The 17,086-nt window shown below is 42.3% G+C and overlaps 3 protein-coding genes across 4 annotated transcripts in view; 2 read left to right on the top strand and 1 right to left on the bottom strand.

Moving 5' to 3' along the window:
* Window positions 1–8,431, bottom strand: part of LOC130170564 (capping protein, Arp2/3 and myosin-I linker protein 3-like) — a 59,492-nt gene extending 51,061 nt beyond the window's left edge. The window contains exons 1-2 of one of the 2 annotated variants that reach the window (XM_056378004.1): window positions 8,270–8,431; window positions 340–391 (exon numbers count right to left, since the gene is read on the bottom strand). In XM_056378004.1, coding sequence (XP_056233979.1) covers window positions 340–391; window positions 8,270–8,311 — 94 coding nt within the window. In that variant the 5' untranslated portion in view covers window positions 8,312–8,431. The remainder of the gene's footprint in view (window positions 1–339; window positions 392–8,269) is intronic. The other variant, XM_056378002.1, reaches the window with a different exon arrangement.
* LOC130170565 (GTPase IMAP family member 8-like) lies at window positions 229–6,242 on the top strand. Its single transcript, XM_056378006.1, has 6 exons — window positions 229–430; window positions 1,683–2,402; window positions 3,200–3,895; window positions 4,365–5,144; window positions 5,236–5,409; window positions 5,496–6,242. Exons 1-6 carry the CDS (start codon window positions 415–417, stop codon window positions 5,714–5,716), a joined length of 2,607 nt encoding a protein of 868 aa, XP_056233981.1. The 5' UTR covers window positions 229–414; the 3' UTR covers window positions 5,717–6,242.
* Window positions 8,432–8,519: 88 nt separating the features above from the next.
* rabggta (Rab geranylgeranyltransferase subunit alpha) lies at window positions 8,520–16,826 on the top strand. The gene is made up of 17 exons (XM_056378007.1): window positions 8,520–8,630; window positions 8,992–9,028; window positions 9,187–9,297; window positions 9,985–10,109; window positions 10,218–10,405; window positions 10,551–10,808; window positions 10,967–11,050; window positions 11,167–11,249; window positions 12,861–12,956; window positions 13,820–13,925; window positions 14,018–14,069; window positions 14,155–14,243; window positions 14,385–14,473; window positions 14,551–14,667; window positions 14,766–14,879; window positions 15,023–15,110; window positions 16,125–16,826. Exons 2-17 carry the CDS (start codon window positions 9,026–9,028, stop codon window positions 16,271–16,273), a joined length of 1,752 nt encoding a protein of 583 aa, XP_056233982.1. The 5' UTR covers window positions 8,520–8,630; window positions 8,992–9,025; the 3' UTR covers window positions 16,274–16,826.
* Window positions 16,827–17,086: the final 260 nt, after the last annotated feature.

Here is a 17,086-nt window from a genome sequence, read left to right as displayed (position 1 = left end):
TTTCCCACCACAGTTTCATAATGAATCGAAAATGTATTCACTCTTTTCATAATAAAACATAAAGAATGTTTAATGTTTTGATTTGTGCCTTTACTTCTTTGTGGAACTGTGCACAGAGCAGTGATTCACTCAGCGTCTCTTTGCCCCTGATGGCACACAGAGGTGCTGCAGGCCTGTACAAGTGTGAAAAACCAGTTAGACTACTCTAACCAAATGTGTGATACTGCCTTACAGACAGTTGAGTGCAGTTCACTTTGTTATCTCGTTGCGTACAACGAAGGTTGGTTGAACTGGCAGTAAAATATTCTTAAATACCCGTTTTCTTCCAATATTTTTTACCTGGACACAGGTGACCTCTGCAGAGCACTCGGGGAGGTTCAGTTGTTGGTAACTGAAAAGAGAAGATCAGAAAAAATGGAAAGCAATCTTGGTGAGTTAATCAAGAAGAACTGCAGTGTAACATACTTAGAGATACAATAACCTAAAGCTTGAGTATTTTACTGGTAACAAGGATTCTGTATGTTGTATGAATTATTTTGTTCAGATCTTTATTCTTTTGTTCAGATGACAGGATGTAATGTTCAGTGCAATCTGCAATCTGTTCTGGGATAAAATCAGCTTGTTCCAGCAACAGTGAACAATGTGTAAAAACTTCACTACTACTATTGTACTTAGTACTATGTACGTACTTGGTATTTATGAAAACCAGTTAAGGTAAAAAGAAAAAGGCTATAAGACAGAATGTACAAATAGGTCCAGGATGTTGATTTTTTTTTCCTTATTACCAGGAACTTAATCCGATAATAACCTTGCCGGTAAAGCTCCGCCCAAACAGGTTCTTATGAATACTGCTCAGATTATTTTTAACTGTTGTTGACAATGTAATTTTACCTTGTGATAACCTCTGAGTATGTCGTAGGATTGGGTGTGTCTAGTATTTTTAGAGGTGAATATTGAACAGAATCACAAAAAGTCAGATAAATAATTAAGAAATGAAGTATTTGGTTGTTGTGTTGCACTGACCTACATTAGATTTTCCCGTCACTCATTACATTTTCCGTTTCGGTTGCATATTTTTATCACGAATCACACAATGCCAGCGACGATGGGAGGTCATGAGTCATTCTCAGCTGATTTTGTTGATCTTAAATTACCCTGTAGCTTCTTTTCATGTGCCTCAGAATCATTTGTTTTGGTTCAGGGTCATTCTAAAAACGTCTCAGGTTTTTGTCTCGCATCTCTTTTATTCTTTAGACCACGTCTCGCAAATAAAAAGGGATTAATAAAGTAAAAAATAACTGCTGCAAAAACCCTGGGGGCAACACAAGCACAGGTTTAGCAGAGTATTCCTCTTGTGTCAGTCATCTGAAGCAGCAGAGACATCTGGTGTGATAACCTTGTCACTTTAGTTTTGATGGTTTACTAGGGAGGTCTCGCTCAAGTTTTCTTCACCCCACTATGAGTCCTTCATTATTTTCTTTATCTGCTAATACCAGGTCAAATCTAATACTCTTCACCTGACAGATTCTCTTCCTCAGTTTGAGGACATTCTCTGACTTCTTTGTATGAAAGTTTCTACATCAACAAAATACATAATAAAGCCGTTTCACAAAGTTATTAAAAACATGGCATTTTGGTAAAACTGCCATTCTTTATTTATCAAGTTTTCCTTTGCTCTTCAGAGGAGAAAGAGAGCATCACCCTGCCAGAGGTCAGACTCATCCTGATTGGTGGGAGATGGGCTGGCAAGAGTTCGTCTGGCAACACTATACTGAGAAAGGAAAGGTTTGAGTGTGGCCGAACCAGAACAGCCCAGTCTGAGGTGAGACATGAAATAGTGGAGGGCAGGAAGCTCATCGTGGTGGACGCTCCAGGATGGAACAGCTCTCTTTCTCTCAAAGATATCCCAGAAGGGGACAAGCAACGGTTTAAACTGAACCCATCCAGGTGTCCGCCTGGACCACAGGTTTTTCTCCTTGTAATCCCGATAGATTCAGCTTTCTCTGTGGCACAGAAGAGGATTGTGGAGGAGCACATGAAGCTCCTGGGGGAGCGGGTGTGGAGATACACCATGGTGCTGTTCACCTGTGGGGATTACCTTGGAGGGAAGACGATAGAGCAGCACATAGAGAGCGAGGGAGATGCACTCAAGTGGTTAATAGAAAGGTGCAAGAACAGGTACCATGTGATTAATAACAAGGAAAAAAGCAACTCATCTCAGGTCACACTGCTGCTGCAGAAGATAGATGAAATTGTCAGTGACAACAATGGCTCCTACTATGAGGTAGATGAACAGACTTTGACCATCATTGAAAAGAAGCAACGAGAGGTGGCTGAAAGGGCGGAAAAGAGACGGAGGAGGGCTGAGGAACAAAGGCAACAAATGACAACACTCATTCAAGGTGAATGTGACACTTCCTGTGGCCTGTTATATATTCCTGTATCATTGCCTACAGGTGTAAAGGGAAAGTTTGACATTTCAGGTAATGTGTTTATTTGCTTTCAAGCTGGGAGCAAGATGAGAAGATCAATATCACTCTCATGTCAGACTGCTAAATATAAAGCTACAACCAGCAGCCAGTTAGCTTAGCACAAAGACTGGAAACAGGTGCAACCAGCTAGCTTGGTTCTGTCTGAGTTAGAAAATTCCAGCAGCTACTCTGAAAGGTCACCAATTATTTTGTTAATTTCATCTGTACAAAAACTGACTGTACAGTGACTTCATGGAGGGTCCACTGGTTATCCAGCAACTGGTCCCGACCAAGAAATAAACAAACAAGGTATAAGATGTTAATTTGTGACATTTACAGGAGCTGTAAAAAATGAAACTTTAGAGGCAAACTAGCTTCTCGTAGCATTCTCAGCAAGAAAGTGAAACGTAATTCCAAAAATGTCGGACTATTTCTTTAAGCATTACATATGAAGAGAACCTGGAGAGTCTTATAGATAAAAATCAATATTTATTAAGTGACCTTTAACTGGAAATTATTAAAAGACATTACAAAGGAATAACTGAATCTGTAAAAAATCTAATTATAAAGCTGTTAATAATTTTACATGCAACAGAGTGACAAGATTAGGAATTAATAGAGTTTATAAGATCATGGAACATAACAAGCACTTGTAAAATCTTGTAGGGGTTTTAAACAAAATGACTAATCAAAAATGACTAATCAAGCTTTGTTATGTCTGATAACAGAGGAGATGAAACCTCCAACACTCAATATGATTCTCTTGGGAAGCCGCAACGTTGGGAAAACCTCGGTGGTGAACACCATCTTGGGAATCAAAGAGCAAGAAGACGGGAAAAGAACGGCACACTCAGTGATCCGGCAGGGTTCTGTTGGTAAAACTGAAATAACTCTTGTGGACACACCGGGTTGGTGGAAAGGCTTCCCTGCGTTTGACACTCCTGAAGCAATCAAAGAGGAACTGGTGCGCAGCATGTTTCTCTGCCCCCCTGGGCCCCACGTCTTCCTGGTGGTGATAGATGCAGATGCATCCTTCAATGCCAAACACTTAGACGCCTTGACAACACACGTGGAGCTTCTCGGGGAAGGAGTGTGGAGACACTCTTTAGTCGTTTTCACCAGAGGAGACTGGCTGGGATCACGCTCCATAGAGGAGTACATCGAAGGGGAAGGAGAAGCCTTACAGTCTCTGGTTGAACAATGTGGAAACAGATATCACGTCATCGATAACAAGAATACTGACAGTGGTACTCAAATCACAGAGCTGCTGGAGAAAATCACTGCGACTGTTGCGGGAAATAGTTGGGGCCATTTTGTCCCTGATGAGCAGAAATTTAAGACTATTGAAGACAGAAGAAGAAGAGTGGAGGAAAGAGCAAGACTCAGGGAAAGTCAAGTCATGGCCAAAAGAAAAACCTTCAGAGGTACAGTATGGTTCAGAGTCATCTAGCCTTAGTGTCATAAATATATTAGCCAGGCATTCTCAGCACATTCACACACACACACTGAATAGATAATAGAGGTGGACAAAATTAGAGAAACACAACATAACGCTGCTGCAGTAAATACAAATCTGGTGAAACAATGTTTTGTTGAGACTGTTGGAGGTAATTGATGGGTATCTCTAATACCACTGTGTTATAAAGTATTTATCCCATTTCAGTGTCAGTCAACTGGCCAATACATTGGCTTGTATTATGTTGTTGTCTGCAATAGTAACAAGAAACTGCAGTATATACTGAAGTGGACACAGTTTAAGACTTTAAGACCTGACAATAAGAACTTCACCCTCAGGGAACATAGAAACAACAAAGACTGACCATTATCACACCGCTGTTTATTCACATTATATGTGCAGCATGTGAATCTGTCTTTCACCCTTTTTCTTCTCAGGTCCCAGACACCAGTTACAGGAGCTGAGGATAGTGATGATTGGTCAGAAGACATCTGGAAAGACTGCAACAGGAAATACCCTCCTGCACAAAGAAGTGTTTCCCACCTGTCAGACTCAAAACTGTCAAGTGGATCAAGGGGAAGTTGCTGGCAGGAGGATCACAGTGATCGACACCCCGGGCTGGTGGGGTAAGTCCTCCCGCTGCACTGAAGACACTGACAAAGAAATTGCCAGAGGTCTTTCACTGAGCCCATTAGGGTTGCATGCTGTTCTGCTGGTCATTCCCTTGGACCTGGCCTTCAGCCAGGTTCAGAAGGTTGCTCTGGAGGAACACATGAACCTTTTAGATGCCAGTGTCTGGAAACACACAATGGTCCTGTTCACATATGGAGACAAGCTGGCAGATAAATCTGTAGAGGAGCACATTGAGAGGGAGCCGGGTGCTCTACACTGGTTGGTAGACCAATGTGAGAACAAGTACCATGTCATGAAAAATATGAAGAAAGCTAATACGAGTCAGGTCACCGAGCTGTTTGAAAAGATAGAGGAAATGGTGGCAGGGAATAATGGCCGACTCTTCTGCCCCAACATGAGGGATGTCCACCTGAGAATTGACGATAAGTTCAAGAGGAGGCAGGTCAAATACGTGCTGAGGCAACGACTGGAGAAGGAGTACAGGAGGAGAGAGCGGGAGCTGATGCTGGGCTTCAGGGAAAAACTGCTTGAGCTGCAAGCTGAGATCAGGGGAAGTGAGACCAGCACTAAACCCAAGTCACTGAGTGAGTATCACACTTTGATGAGGAGGACTTGTTTTCTTCCATGATAATATATATAATTGTTTTAATCTTCTGTTTTGATTATCTTTGCTAGTTGGTGACACAAACAAATTAAAAATCCGGGGTATTGGTCAGAAGAAGAAGGATGGAAAGGAGAAGGAGGAAATCATAGATGTGAAAATCAGCCAGGAAATTGAAAACCTGGATAAAAGCATACTGAGATCCACAGTTGATCTTCAGAGCAGCATGCAGTGGTTGATTCCTGACAGTTAGTAAAAATTATAATACTATCTCCAGCATTCACATTAAATCTGAGCACGACCATATCAAATTGTGTTTCTGTTTAATTCCCAGTGAAAGGAGAAAGTCCAGCACCGTCTGTTGCTGAGTCTTTACCAGGCAGGAGGAACTCCAACAGCAACTTTGACAAAGTCCTGGGTTGGCTGTCGACACTCCAGATCAACACAAATGTAGAGAACAACCTGACCCTCAACTTCTCTCAGACGTCAGACTATGGATCTGTGCTACCACATGACGACTTGGACCTCTACGCGGAGGCTGATACTCTTCAATGAACAGTCTCAACTGACTGATCTCATACAAAACACATTCTAGCTGAACTGATCTGCGCTCAGGGAATTTTCAGTGGTATAAAAAAAAGAAAGGATAGGCCTGTGAGAAGCATCATGCAAGAATTAATATCATGTAATAATATGATATAGTTCTTAGAGCAGTGGTTCCAAACCTTTACCAACTCATGACCCACTTGAAAATCTCAGTGCAGAGTGAAAGCAGGGGAAGCTCAGTTTATCTTTTTCGTTTGACGAGAGAGAGATCACTTTCCTTTGAACTCTTCCAATTGCTGTAGCAACAGTGTTTGCCATGGATATAATCTCTTAGCACTCAATCAGACTGAGATAGAAAACATGTGCACAATGTGGTCTTGCCAGCGACAACAAAAAAGTTCCGATCATTGGCTTATCACAGTGATAGGCCTTAGAACGAGTGTTTTGGGGAGAATACTGTACATTATGTCCACCTTACTTATAACACTTTCCAATCATTAAACTGTACTAGATTTCCTATTATATATACACACACACACACACACACACACACACACACACACACACACATATATATATATATATATATATATATATATATATATGTATATAAAATAGGACAACAGAAGACGGCAGTGGTGACAGATTAAGAAAATACCAAGGGCTAAGAGAGTAGCTAGAAAAGATGTGGGGAGTAAAGGCAACAGTGGTGCCAGCGGTCATCAGAGCACTTGGGGCTGTGACCCACAAACTGGGGGAGTGGCTCCAGTAGATTCCAGGTACGACATCTAAGGTTTCTGTACAAAAGAGCGCAATCCTAGGAACATCTAAGATACTGCGCAGAACCCTCCCAGGCCTCTGGTAGAGGACCCGAGCTTGAGGAAGATATACCACCACCACCACCCATCGGGGGGCGGGTCAGAGGGGAATTTACATACATATATATATATATAAATATATATATATACTGTATACTTTTTATACAGTTTTCACATTTGCAATGAAATAAACAACCAGGATTCCGGGTAAAAACAACATCAAACAAACAAACTGCAGTCTAGTTATGAATTCCAACCTGCATGGAATTACATGAATTCACACAATATATTGTTATTATCATGTAAACATGATGTCTATTCTTTGTTGTGATTCAATGTGATTGACAAAGACTTTTTTACTGTTTTGCAATCTTAATCTATTTTTAGGAGTAATTCTGGTGGAGGGAAGACAATCTGGAGACTGTTTCACTGTGTTTGCTTTTATGTGGAAGATTCAGAATTTCCCCGCTGAGATGATAAAAACTTTTCACATAATGTCATTTTTTTCTGATTTCAAATAGAAAGATTTAATCTTTCCATTTCAATGTCAGAATGCACTTGGAGTTTTCCACAAAATAACTACACCTCACTAAATCAATAAGCAAATAATACACAGTCAGGTTCAGGACTAAAAAATAACCATGGTCCTCTATGTCTTAACATGTTGAGACCAGAACAGAAGTTAAATAGATATCATGTTTCTTCATAAGATCAGTAAAATAAATGTTGTTGTAAGTGTCAATTAAACTGCTGAGCAAAAAATAAAAGATTACTTTAATTTATTGGTGCTTCTTCATTAAATTCAAAGTGTGATGTGATGGAGAAGCTCCACACCTTTTATCTCAGGTATAAATGTTTCTGTTTCAGGCAACAAACCTATTTTCCCCTCATGTTGTCTTTATCTATCACCTGTCAGAGGAGGGCATGCCCTCAAGTTAAGGATAGAAACTGAGCCAACAAATCAACAGAAGACAGATTTATGCCACCCGCATGAATTTGTTCATGTCAGATGTCTTCATCTTAGAAATAAATACATAAATAATTTGTTTCCAAATGTAAGATGATGAACTGTTGTTATTTCCTTTATAAAGTGATTTAGCTTTTTAAAAAGAGATAATTCCCCAAATCAGTTAAGCTTATTGTTCCTCTTACATGTTGTGGTCAGAGATGCATGGTCTGTGTTAAAATAAATCACATTTGAAAACATAAAGCTTGGTTGCTCGCCATGTGTAATACCACAATAATCCACAGACCTTGTTGTGTACAGTTTCAGTCACCTTTCAATCTGCTCTCCATGCTTAAGAAACAACCGGCCAATGTTTATATTATTATTAACAGAAAAGTGAGTTTTACAATTATTTTTTTGGTGTGGGAACTTCAGCCTGACCCATACTGGAACTTGGTACTGGTACCATAATGGATATCTGGATAATGGCTGAACAAGGCATGTCATCCCTGGACAGTGTAAGCTTCACTCACTCTGCTGTGTCAGGGTGAATCAAGCTAACGTTTTCAAACCTCCTTTGCTAACATTTTCAACCAAATTGCCACAAATTGGGTATTTTGGGTATAAAATGTTGTTGTTCTCGGTTTACACAACGTTTTGCAAGCAAATAGATGAAAACACTGATGCCATATCTACACAATTCTCAACAAAGTTTAAGTAAAACCGTTTAACTCATATCAAAACATAGTTAAGAGACTGATGACAAACAGACTTTTAGCTAACTTGACTCACTCTTACCTGGTTTTCTAGCGGACATGAAGCCCTGTCACTTCCTTTCATCTTTTCATTGAGTTTTGGCGGGATTTAACACCTTAAAAACGAACTACTGTTAAAATAATATACGTCTATGTACCAGCAGAGCATCTAGCTATGAGTTATGAACCGTGTTAGCTGCTGTTTGCGGTAATCTCCACTAGAGAGCCTCAGACCACCGCGCGAATCAGCCTCTGACGGTGTCGGCCTATCAGCAGACGACTCTCCGTGACGTAGTTTTCAGGCGCCGGAAGAGAAAAATTGTAGTCGTAAGAAATGCTGATAGTGACATGACAAATCAAACTGCACTCTGAAAAACATACAACGGGCCAGGTAGAAAAACCAGGTGCGTGTTTTATATGATAACTAACGCTGTGTTTATCTGTGATGAAAATATATTTGGCATCGCCCGTTACTGTCATTCTGTGCTGCTTTGAATGAACTGTGAATGAGCCCAGCCCAGTGTTGTTTGCTGACAACGGAGCTAATTATCGAGCTAACTTGACACTCAGGCTGCTTGTGTTCAGTGTTTTGACTTTACCTAGGGGCTGAATGCACACGTACTGGTAACAAGTTAGCGGCTAAGCTCATAATATTGACTTGTCATAACTTTGGTGTCAGGTGTGTCAGCTCTCTGTGCGTCTGTGTCATGTAAATGTTACCAGGCCTAACCCTGAATATCACCCTTCATGTGTCCATATAAACAGATTTTTGCTGAAGTCTCCCTCACAAATAGAAAGGATGGTAAGAAGTTTATCATTTACTCATTTGCTTTTGAAATGCAGCCATGTCCATTGCCTTGATACAGTACTGCATCAGGAGTAATTAATGATTTATACAAACCTTTTAGCAGCAGAATAAACGGTACCTGCTGTGCCTCTCGCTCTTTCTGCTTTTAACAGCACGGACGAGTGAAGATCAAATCTACAGCCCAGCAGGAGGAGGAGAAAAGAAAGGAGCGAGAGAAGAAACTGAAGATATATGTGGCTGCACGAGATGCCTGTTTTTCCAAGGTCTGTTAGAAAGATGGACGTTTTACATGATAAGTCTGGTGATAGCCTATATTTTTATCACTGTCAACGCCAACATTGAACATAGTTAAAATCTGATATGCTGTAGCTTACCACCACACTATCGGTCTGATTGACATTTATTACAAGTGTCATTACAATGAACATTGGAACTGTAGTTACTGTAATTACTCACTTATGCACCAAATGTGTAGTAGTCTGTGTCTGAAAGTAGCCCCCAACAAATGCATTATTTACTCCTGTTTGAGTAATGTTTGCCAAAAACTACATTGTCCAGCAGTTTAAGGAAATTAGTGAGCCCTTTAAAAAATGAAAACTGTTGACCTTTGACCTGTGGGAACAAATGGGCTTTGGGCTCAGTGCAACACAGAGGGTGGGGAAGTTACAAAGTATTACAGGACACACTAACACATTGTTGGTTTTCGTCTTTTAATGGCCCTCTTTTAACTATAGGAAAAACATGGAACCGCACAAGTCGTATTGTTTAAATGACAGTGTTTAAGATATATATGATAGTTGAAGTACAACGTTTAACCTAAATGACACACTCACACATTTAGTGAAAAGTCTCACTGGCTGAGACTGTTCATAAGTTTGAGGTTGTTTTCTCGTGCCTATTTCTCTTATGTCCTGTTTTCCTCACACTCCTCACTTTCTCCTGTTTGACAGAGGAAGGAGGGTATTTGGGATGACGAGGCTCTCCAGCTGACCCAGCAGCTGCTATCATCCAATCCTGATTTTGCAACTCTCTGGAACTACAGAAGAGAGATCCTGATGCACCTGGAGACTGTGAAGTAAAATCATCACTAGTTATTTAGTATAACATTTAACACTTTTTGTTTGGTAAATAATCTCAGATTTGACAGAGGAATAATGGTTTTGTGTCTGTATGTCTGCTCCAGGGAGAAGGATGAAGTGCAAAAGATTTACGAGGGTGAGCTGTCATTTTTGGAGTCTTGCCTGAAGGTGAACCCAAAGTCCTACGGCAGCTGGCACCACCGAGGTTGGGTCTCAGCCCGTTTGCCTCGACCGGATTGGGCTAGAGAGCTCACCCTGTGTGACCGCTGCCTGAGCCTGGATGACCGCAACTGTGAGTAATGGAGTAGAAAAGGGAAAAACAAAAGATGGAGGGCGTGGAGACATTGTCTTGTCTGTTTACCCAGATCTGGTACAACCCTGACCTTTTCCATGCTTTAATTATCCTTTATTGAACCATATTCTCGTGTTTCGACCAGTCCATTGCTGGGATTATCGCAGGATGGTTGTGAAGATGTCTGGTGTGCCCGTGGACCAGGAGTTGGAGTTCACTGATCGTCTTATTGGCTCCAACTTTTCCAACTACTCCAGCTGGCACTACCGCAGCACGCTGCTGCCGCTCCTCCACCCGGAGTCTCCTGAGCCCCCGTCACCGTGCCACAAACCTCCCCAGACCTCCCCTCCACCTTCTCCGCAAACTCACTCCCACCGCGTCTGTGAAGAGCAGCTACTCAAAGGTAAACTTAACAACAACTCAGCTAACAAATATCCTGGTTGTGTAGTCAGCAATACCCAATAGCACCAGATGTGGGCAGTACAGTATCACTGACTGCAGCACTTTGTAGATGATGTTTGATGTGTAACTCAGCGCACTCTGTTTCTGTTTCTTTTTCAGAATATGAGCTCGTACAGAACGCTTTCTTCACCGACCCCAACGACCAGAGTGCTTGGTTCTACTATCGATGGTTGCTAGGTCGAGGTATGTCTGTCTGTAATAAAGATATGTATGAAAGAACCAGTTTTCCTGTGGATGCAAATATTTGCTGTATCTGACCAGGCTCATCTGTCAAACGTGTGTTTCTGTCTTTTTACCAGCGGAACGTGAGGAGATGATCAGCTGTGTGTACGTCAGCCGGGATGAGGAGAGAGTAGCTGTCGCCTTCTCCAGGCCTGTAAATGTGAGTATGTTTGTTTATTATCCTAAAATAAAGCTTTTCACATTCTCATAGTTTTTATGCCTCTGAGCCGGCGACAGCAGCAGAGAGACGCAGGAATATTGTTTCCAGGTTGTCCGTCCCTAAATTTAATCTCATCCGGCAGCTGAACTCACTTGTGACGTTCTTTCTACAATGGAAATCAAACATTTTTCAGAAGGTTGCAGAAGTTCTCACAGATGTGTTGCACTTGTAGTTTTGCTTTGCATTTCTTCTGTCCAGTTCATCCTGAACCAGCTCCATGGGGTTTAAGTCTGGAGACTGTGCTACTCTTCATCATGTGAAACCTCCATCTGGTTTTCTTCTACCACTGCGGCTCATTTTCTTGCTGTAGGATGATCCTCGCCCAACCAGTCTGTCTTCCTTGGTTACTCATCTCTTTCTCGTACTCTGACAGCAGTATACAGTCCTACTTCCTGTAGTACAGTGTTGTCATATTAATGCATCAGAGGGTGTAGTAACACCTTCTTTGTATAGATCGAGGGTTGGTGTGTGATTCATCAACTTAACATTAACATCAACTTCAAGGCTTAATTTACGTCATTTACTACAGGAAAGCTGTGACTTAACCAGTTTCTCCATCCTTACAGAGTCCTGTAGAGTTCTGTGACATTCACATTTCTCAGTTTTTGGTGATGAGGCAAGAACCAGTTGTACAAGATTTGTTCTGAAGTGGCACCTACAAGAGAATCTGTGGCCTTCACCAATTTTCTTTCAGGCTTTTTATAGTTTTATTTAATTACAAATGATTCACACGAGTCGTCGAGTGATTAATATTCTGTTTACCCCACTATCATCATGGTTCGCCAATTTACGGAGAGGTTTTTATGATTTTGTATATTCGAGGACAAAAACGTGTAAATGTAATTATTTGCTTGGAGAGTGTTTTCAGTCTAACAGCTGCAGGACACTGTCCAGCATCAGCCTCTGTTACACCCAACAGTGTAACGTCATCTACAGGAGGTTATAATATTATTCCATCAGATATCTTATTATCATATTCTAAGAAAAACAAAAGAGAAGATTAGGAAACAAAAACGCTCTGGGCCCAATGTCTATTGACAGGATAGGTTCTATATTAATACTGTGAAAGTATCAAAGCCTCAGTCCACAGAGAAATGCACACAGCCTGTATTCAGAAACTGAACCTTAAAACCAGCCGTCAGGACTTCTGGAACTTTGTGATGTCACAACAAAGCAGTTACCAAGCCCCGCCCACCTGGACCCACCATCCAAACCTTGCAGGATTTGGTTTCTCTGAGTGTTTTTACCTGAAATCTGCTGTATTTTTATTGGATCACTCAGAAAACAGTCAGCCAATCAGGAGAGAGGCTCAGAGCCTCCTCTCTTCTGATTGGCTCACCGACCTGTTGTTACTAGAGCTCCAGAGAGAAGCCTGAGAGAGGAGATGTAAAACTACACTGAGATGGTTTTTATATCTTCTGATGGATCAACACTTCAAATAAAACACAGAAGAAGAAGAAAATATGGAGCTTTGAGACAAAAGATGTAATATCCATGTGGTATCGTCCTGCGTTGATTCAGCGACCTTTCTCCCTGCCTTTTGTCTGTCAGGCGCAGTCGGTCGGCCTGCTGCTGGTCCTGGATGGTCAGCCCCAGAGGGTGGAGTGGAGGAGTGTTCACCCGCGCTTCAAACACAGCCCGGTCTGGGTATCCTTTTCCTTTGTGACTCACTGACAGGTTTCCCCGCTGACACTAATGTGATGTCTGAAGTGTAACATTCTGTTCTCGTCACTCAACACACGCCGCGTGCTGATAAGCCGCTCTGGTATTTGCAATTAGAATTTCATCACAAAACCTTGATCGATGTGCTGGAGAGGAATGTTATTGTTGAATGTAGAAGTGGAGCCGGACTTCCTCTAAGGCCACGGCACAGTGGCTCAGTCAGAAAGAAAAAGCAGCTGATGTAGATGGATTTTAGGAGATACGTGTTGTTGTGATGATCAGCAAGGCATTGTATTCTCACAGCTGCTGCAGCGCTGCTTTGTATCTGATCTCCCAGGCGCAGCTTCCTGTGGCGAGGCGCCAGAAAAAATAGTGGTTTCATTCCACTCGTGTTGAAAAACATGAATGATTCTGTTTTTAAAGATTATTTCAGGTAATGTGGAATAGTGGGTTTGAATATTTCAGCCAAAAAAATCAACTCAAGGTCTATTGACGAGCCTTTTCCACAGCTCTCATTCCAATCACATGGTCCTCATTAATATGTTTTCCACTGCAGACGCCGCCTGCAGTCTGACTTCCCTGAGTCAGAGAGGCGTTGTTTCTCTTTGGCATCATTTTGTATTTTAATTCAGTTTTGTTTAAGACAGGATCAATGTTTATCCTTCGATGATGACTTTTTAATGGTTTGTGCAAATCTTAATTAGTTTATTTGTCTAAATGAATGTTTAGCCCTCCATCAGTCACATGGCTGCAGGTTAAGTTGGTTCATTTATGCTGGAAACAAACTCCTTCTTTTCACTTGTAGAATAAAATAATCTTCATTTTTTTAAACCTTAACGCTGACTCAGATTTGTGATCTTCCTCCTGGCACGATCAGCGACATCACCAACGAACACAATCTGACCGTGCACTGGACTGAGAAACACACTCACAGAGACTGTGCTCTTTACACAGGTGACACATGTCGTGTATCTCTGATTTATCAGCGGCTGGATTACAAATATTTATGTCCTCAAGCTTCATTAACACTTTTTTAACTCCTGCAGGTCGAACTGAGAGTTACTGTCGGGACTCTGCTACGGATCAGGAACTCTTCAGGTAAGGTCGTGGCTCATTGATTAGCAGCACACACTGTGGAGAGTTTCTTTTTAATGAGTAAGAACTGAGTGTTGTTTGTCTGCAGGAGTGAACTCTCAGTGGAGAAGACCTCAGTGTTACAGTCGGAGCTACAATCGTGCAATCAGCTACAAGAACTGGAGCCGCTCAATAAGTGTAAGCACCTTTGAATTCATTACATCCACATGGCTGCACATTCTGTACACAGCAAATAAATAAATACACAATAGTCATGTTTGTTGTTGCCGATCGTGATGTTTTCACAAAGCCACTGAACCGCTCTGGTCGCTCCCGCAGGGTGCTTACTGACCATTATCCTCCTGATGAGGGCGCTAGACCCGCTGGGATACGAGAAAGAGACACTCGCTCATTTCCAAACATTAAAGGTGAGAGCCGATGAAATACCGTCTGTGGTGACAGAAGACAGACATCACTGACTGAACGCTCTCATTCTCGCCCACAGGAAGTGGACTCCATGCGCTCTGCGTATTACAGCGACCTGTGCAGCAAGTTTATGATTGAAAACACCATCCTGAAAATGGAGTACGCTGAAGTGCGCGTCTTCAGCATCTCTGAAAAGGTCGGTTCAGAGTCGTGACAACAAGAAATCGTGTTTATCTTGAATCCACTGTCTGCTCCACAGGGACGCTCCTCATGCTTTTTATTTTGTTGTCACAGAACCTGACCACTTTATGCCACCTGGACCAGCTGTTATTGGTCACTCATATCAGCCTGTCCTCCAATCAGCTGCAGCGGTTGCCTCCTCAGTTCGCTATGTTGCAGTGTCTAGAGGTGATAATTCATATCCACTTTCCTCTGTGCGTGGACAGTGTGTCTTTTCTTTGTGTGTGTGTTCAGCAGTTGGTAGATAACAGCAGGGAAGATACATAGTGATGACTGTTTTCTGCAGTTAAATGATTTCTTCACACTTGCAGGTTTTGGAGGCTGATAACAACTCCATAGAAAATCTGGAGGGAGTGTTTCACCTTCCTAAACTGGAGGAAGTCGACTTGAAGAATAACAGTATCCTTAAACGCACAGTGTGTAACTTCTGCCTCCAGGAGTCTCTCAGTCAAGACAGTAACAAAAGACAGCGTCGGGATCATGGGAGTTGTTGTCTTCACTACCATTACTGTGAGCGCCTCCCAGTTTAGATCCCCTCAGTGTCGGTCATTAGGAGGTTTTGTTTTTTTTTTTTACCTGGAGCTGAATTATCCGCAGAACTCTCCTTTTGTCCACAACAAACAGACCAGGTGATTAAAACCAGCAGAAACACAAAATTAAAGCAGGTTCACTTTAAAAATCAGTGATTCCCCAACACTGTTCAGTGGATACGGGACGTCTGTCTGTGTGTGTGTGAGAGTGTGTGTGTGTGTGTGTGTGTGCGTGTGTGTGTGTGTGTCTGTGTGTGTGTGTCTGTGTGTGTGTGTGTGTGTGTGTGTGTGTGTGGTGTGTGTGTGTGTGTGTGTGTGTGTGTGTGTGCGTGTGTGCGTGTGTGCGTGTGTGCGTGCGTGCGTGCGTGAGCGTGTGTGCGTGTGGTGGATCTGTCAGTCCTGCAGCAGCAGTGTCACAGGGATCAGTTTATATCTCTACCCTCCTGTCACAGTAGTGGACATGTGTGAATCATCTACCTGCTGCAGAACAGCCCCAGCAAAGAGAGCTGGCACCTCGTGGAGTGTGAAGAGTGTGATGTAAGACACACACCACACACAGGGAGGGTGTTTACAGAGTTTAGAGGATTACGGTGGTAAAAAGACACTTCAGCTCAGCTCATGATTCATTTGTTTTCACGTGAAACTCGAAGCAGAGATTGAGCATCATTAAGAAGCAGAGAGGCACTGAACACTCCCTCCCCTTCTCTCCTCATAATGACGTCTGCGGACGACGACACTGAGGCTGCGTTCAAGTTTATTCTTTTAATTAAAAGAAATTAATTCACATCCCAGCGTCACATTTGTCATGCGGATCTCACTTTTACACTTGTGTAGGGAAAACGTGAGTCATATCTCCTTCTTTTTCATTAACTCAAAGGCTCAGAAATCTCTACACTGGCAGATCTTCAGCCGCTGGCCTCCTGCCCCAATCTGAAGCGCCTCGATCTCCGTGGCAACCCTGTCACTCAAACGGCCAACATCGAGTCGCAGTTGGCCGAGCTGCTGCCGTCGGTTACAGACCTCCTGCTCTGATGGATTCACTGCTGCCATCGTCCTGTCGTTCAGCTGTCCTTCACTTTCCCCAGCGTGTTTGTCTGTGAAAGAGCAAGTGGGTGTTTCTTCAAGTGTCTTGTGTCTCTGTTGGTTCCACTTGTTCGAGAAAACGTCCGTCACAGCGCCGGGTGTGAAAGCCTCATGCTTCTTATGTCAGAAACCTCTGTAAGACCTTCAGTGAACTGTCTAGATTTATGTGTGTGAGTGCTTAATAACCGATGTTGCTTTTCTTTTAAACTGTGTGTGCGTACGGATGTCCTTGATACAACACACACAAATGCATGCAGAAACACTGATAATGGAGTGAACTGACTGTGTGGAGCTGCGTGCAGCAATGCTGGCTTATTGCTTCTATAAGCTTTAAAACGGTTGAGTTGGAAGAAAAGCTTGTAACTGATCATCAGAGCATTGCATAGTTGTCATGCACATTTTTTTAAAAGCTTGTGTAAAGCATTTATTATATGACAGAATACTGTTGCACAGTATGTCACAGATCCAGTAATAAAACAGCACACATTGTGTCACTGCCTTCCCATAAGCCTCTTTTGTGGTTATTCGATTGGGACACAACGATGAACAGATACGCAGCGTGAAGGTGTGGTGGAGGAGTGTCGCCTGATTCAGCTTTTAGCTACTTCAGTACCTGCCGTCTCTTTTGATTAATCTTTGCAAGATGTCAGATTGATGTTTACTTAATTCTGATGTCACAGTGTCTTCAGATGGAAAACCTGTCAGCAAAAACTGTCCTCGTCCACTGTGGGCGCGTCTAAAGAAAACAAACTGAATTCAAAT

The sequence above is a fragment of the Seriola aureovittata genome, chromosome 6 (assembly GCF_021018895.1).
Source record: "Seriola aureovittata isolate HTS-2021-v1 ecotype China chromosome 6, ASM2101889v1, whole genome shotgun sequence".
NCBI lineage: Eukaryota > Metazoa > Chordata > Actinopteri > Carangiformes > Carangidae > Seriola > Seriola aureovittata.
Note: the sequence above shows the minus strand (reverse complement) of the source record. Positions and strands in the feature narration are given on the sequence as shown.

Coding starts and splice junctions, on each gene's coding strand:
- LOC130170565 (XM_056378006.1), top strand. Junction 2,403..3,199: donor AATGACAACACTCATTCAAG/GTGAATGTGACA, acceptor GTCTGATAACAG/AGGAGATGAAACCTCCAACA. Junction 3,896..4,364: donor CAAAAGAAAAACCTTCAGAG/GTACAGTATGGT, acceptor TTTTCTTCTCAG/GTCCCAGACACCAGTTACAG.
- rabggta (XM_056378007.1), top strand. Junction 9,298..9,984: donor GAGATGCCTGTTTTTCCAAG/GTCTGTTAGAAA, acceptor CCTGTTTGACAG/AGGAAGGAGGGTATTTGGGA. Junction 11,051..11,166: donor TCGATGGTTGCTAGGTCGAG/GTATGTCTGTCT, acceptor TCTTTTTACCAG/CGGAACGTGAGGAGATGATC.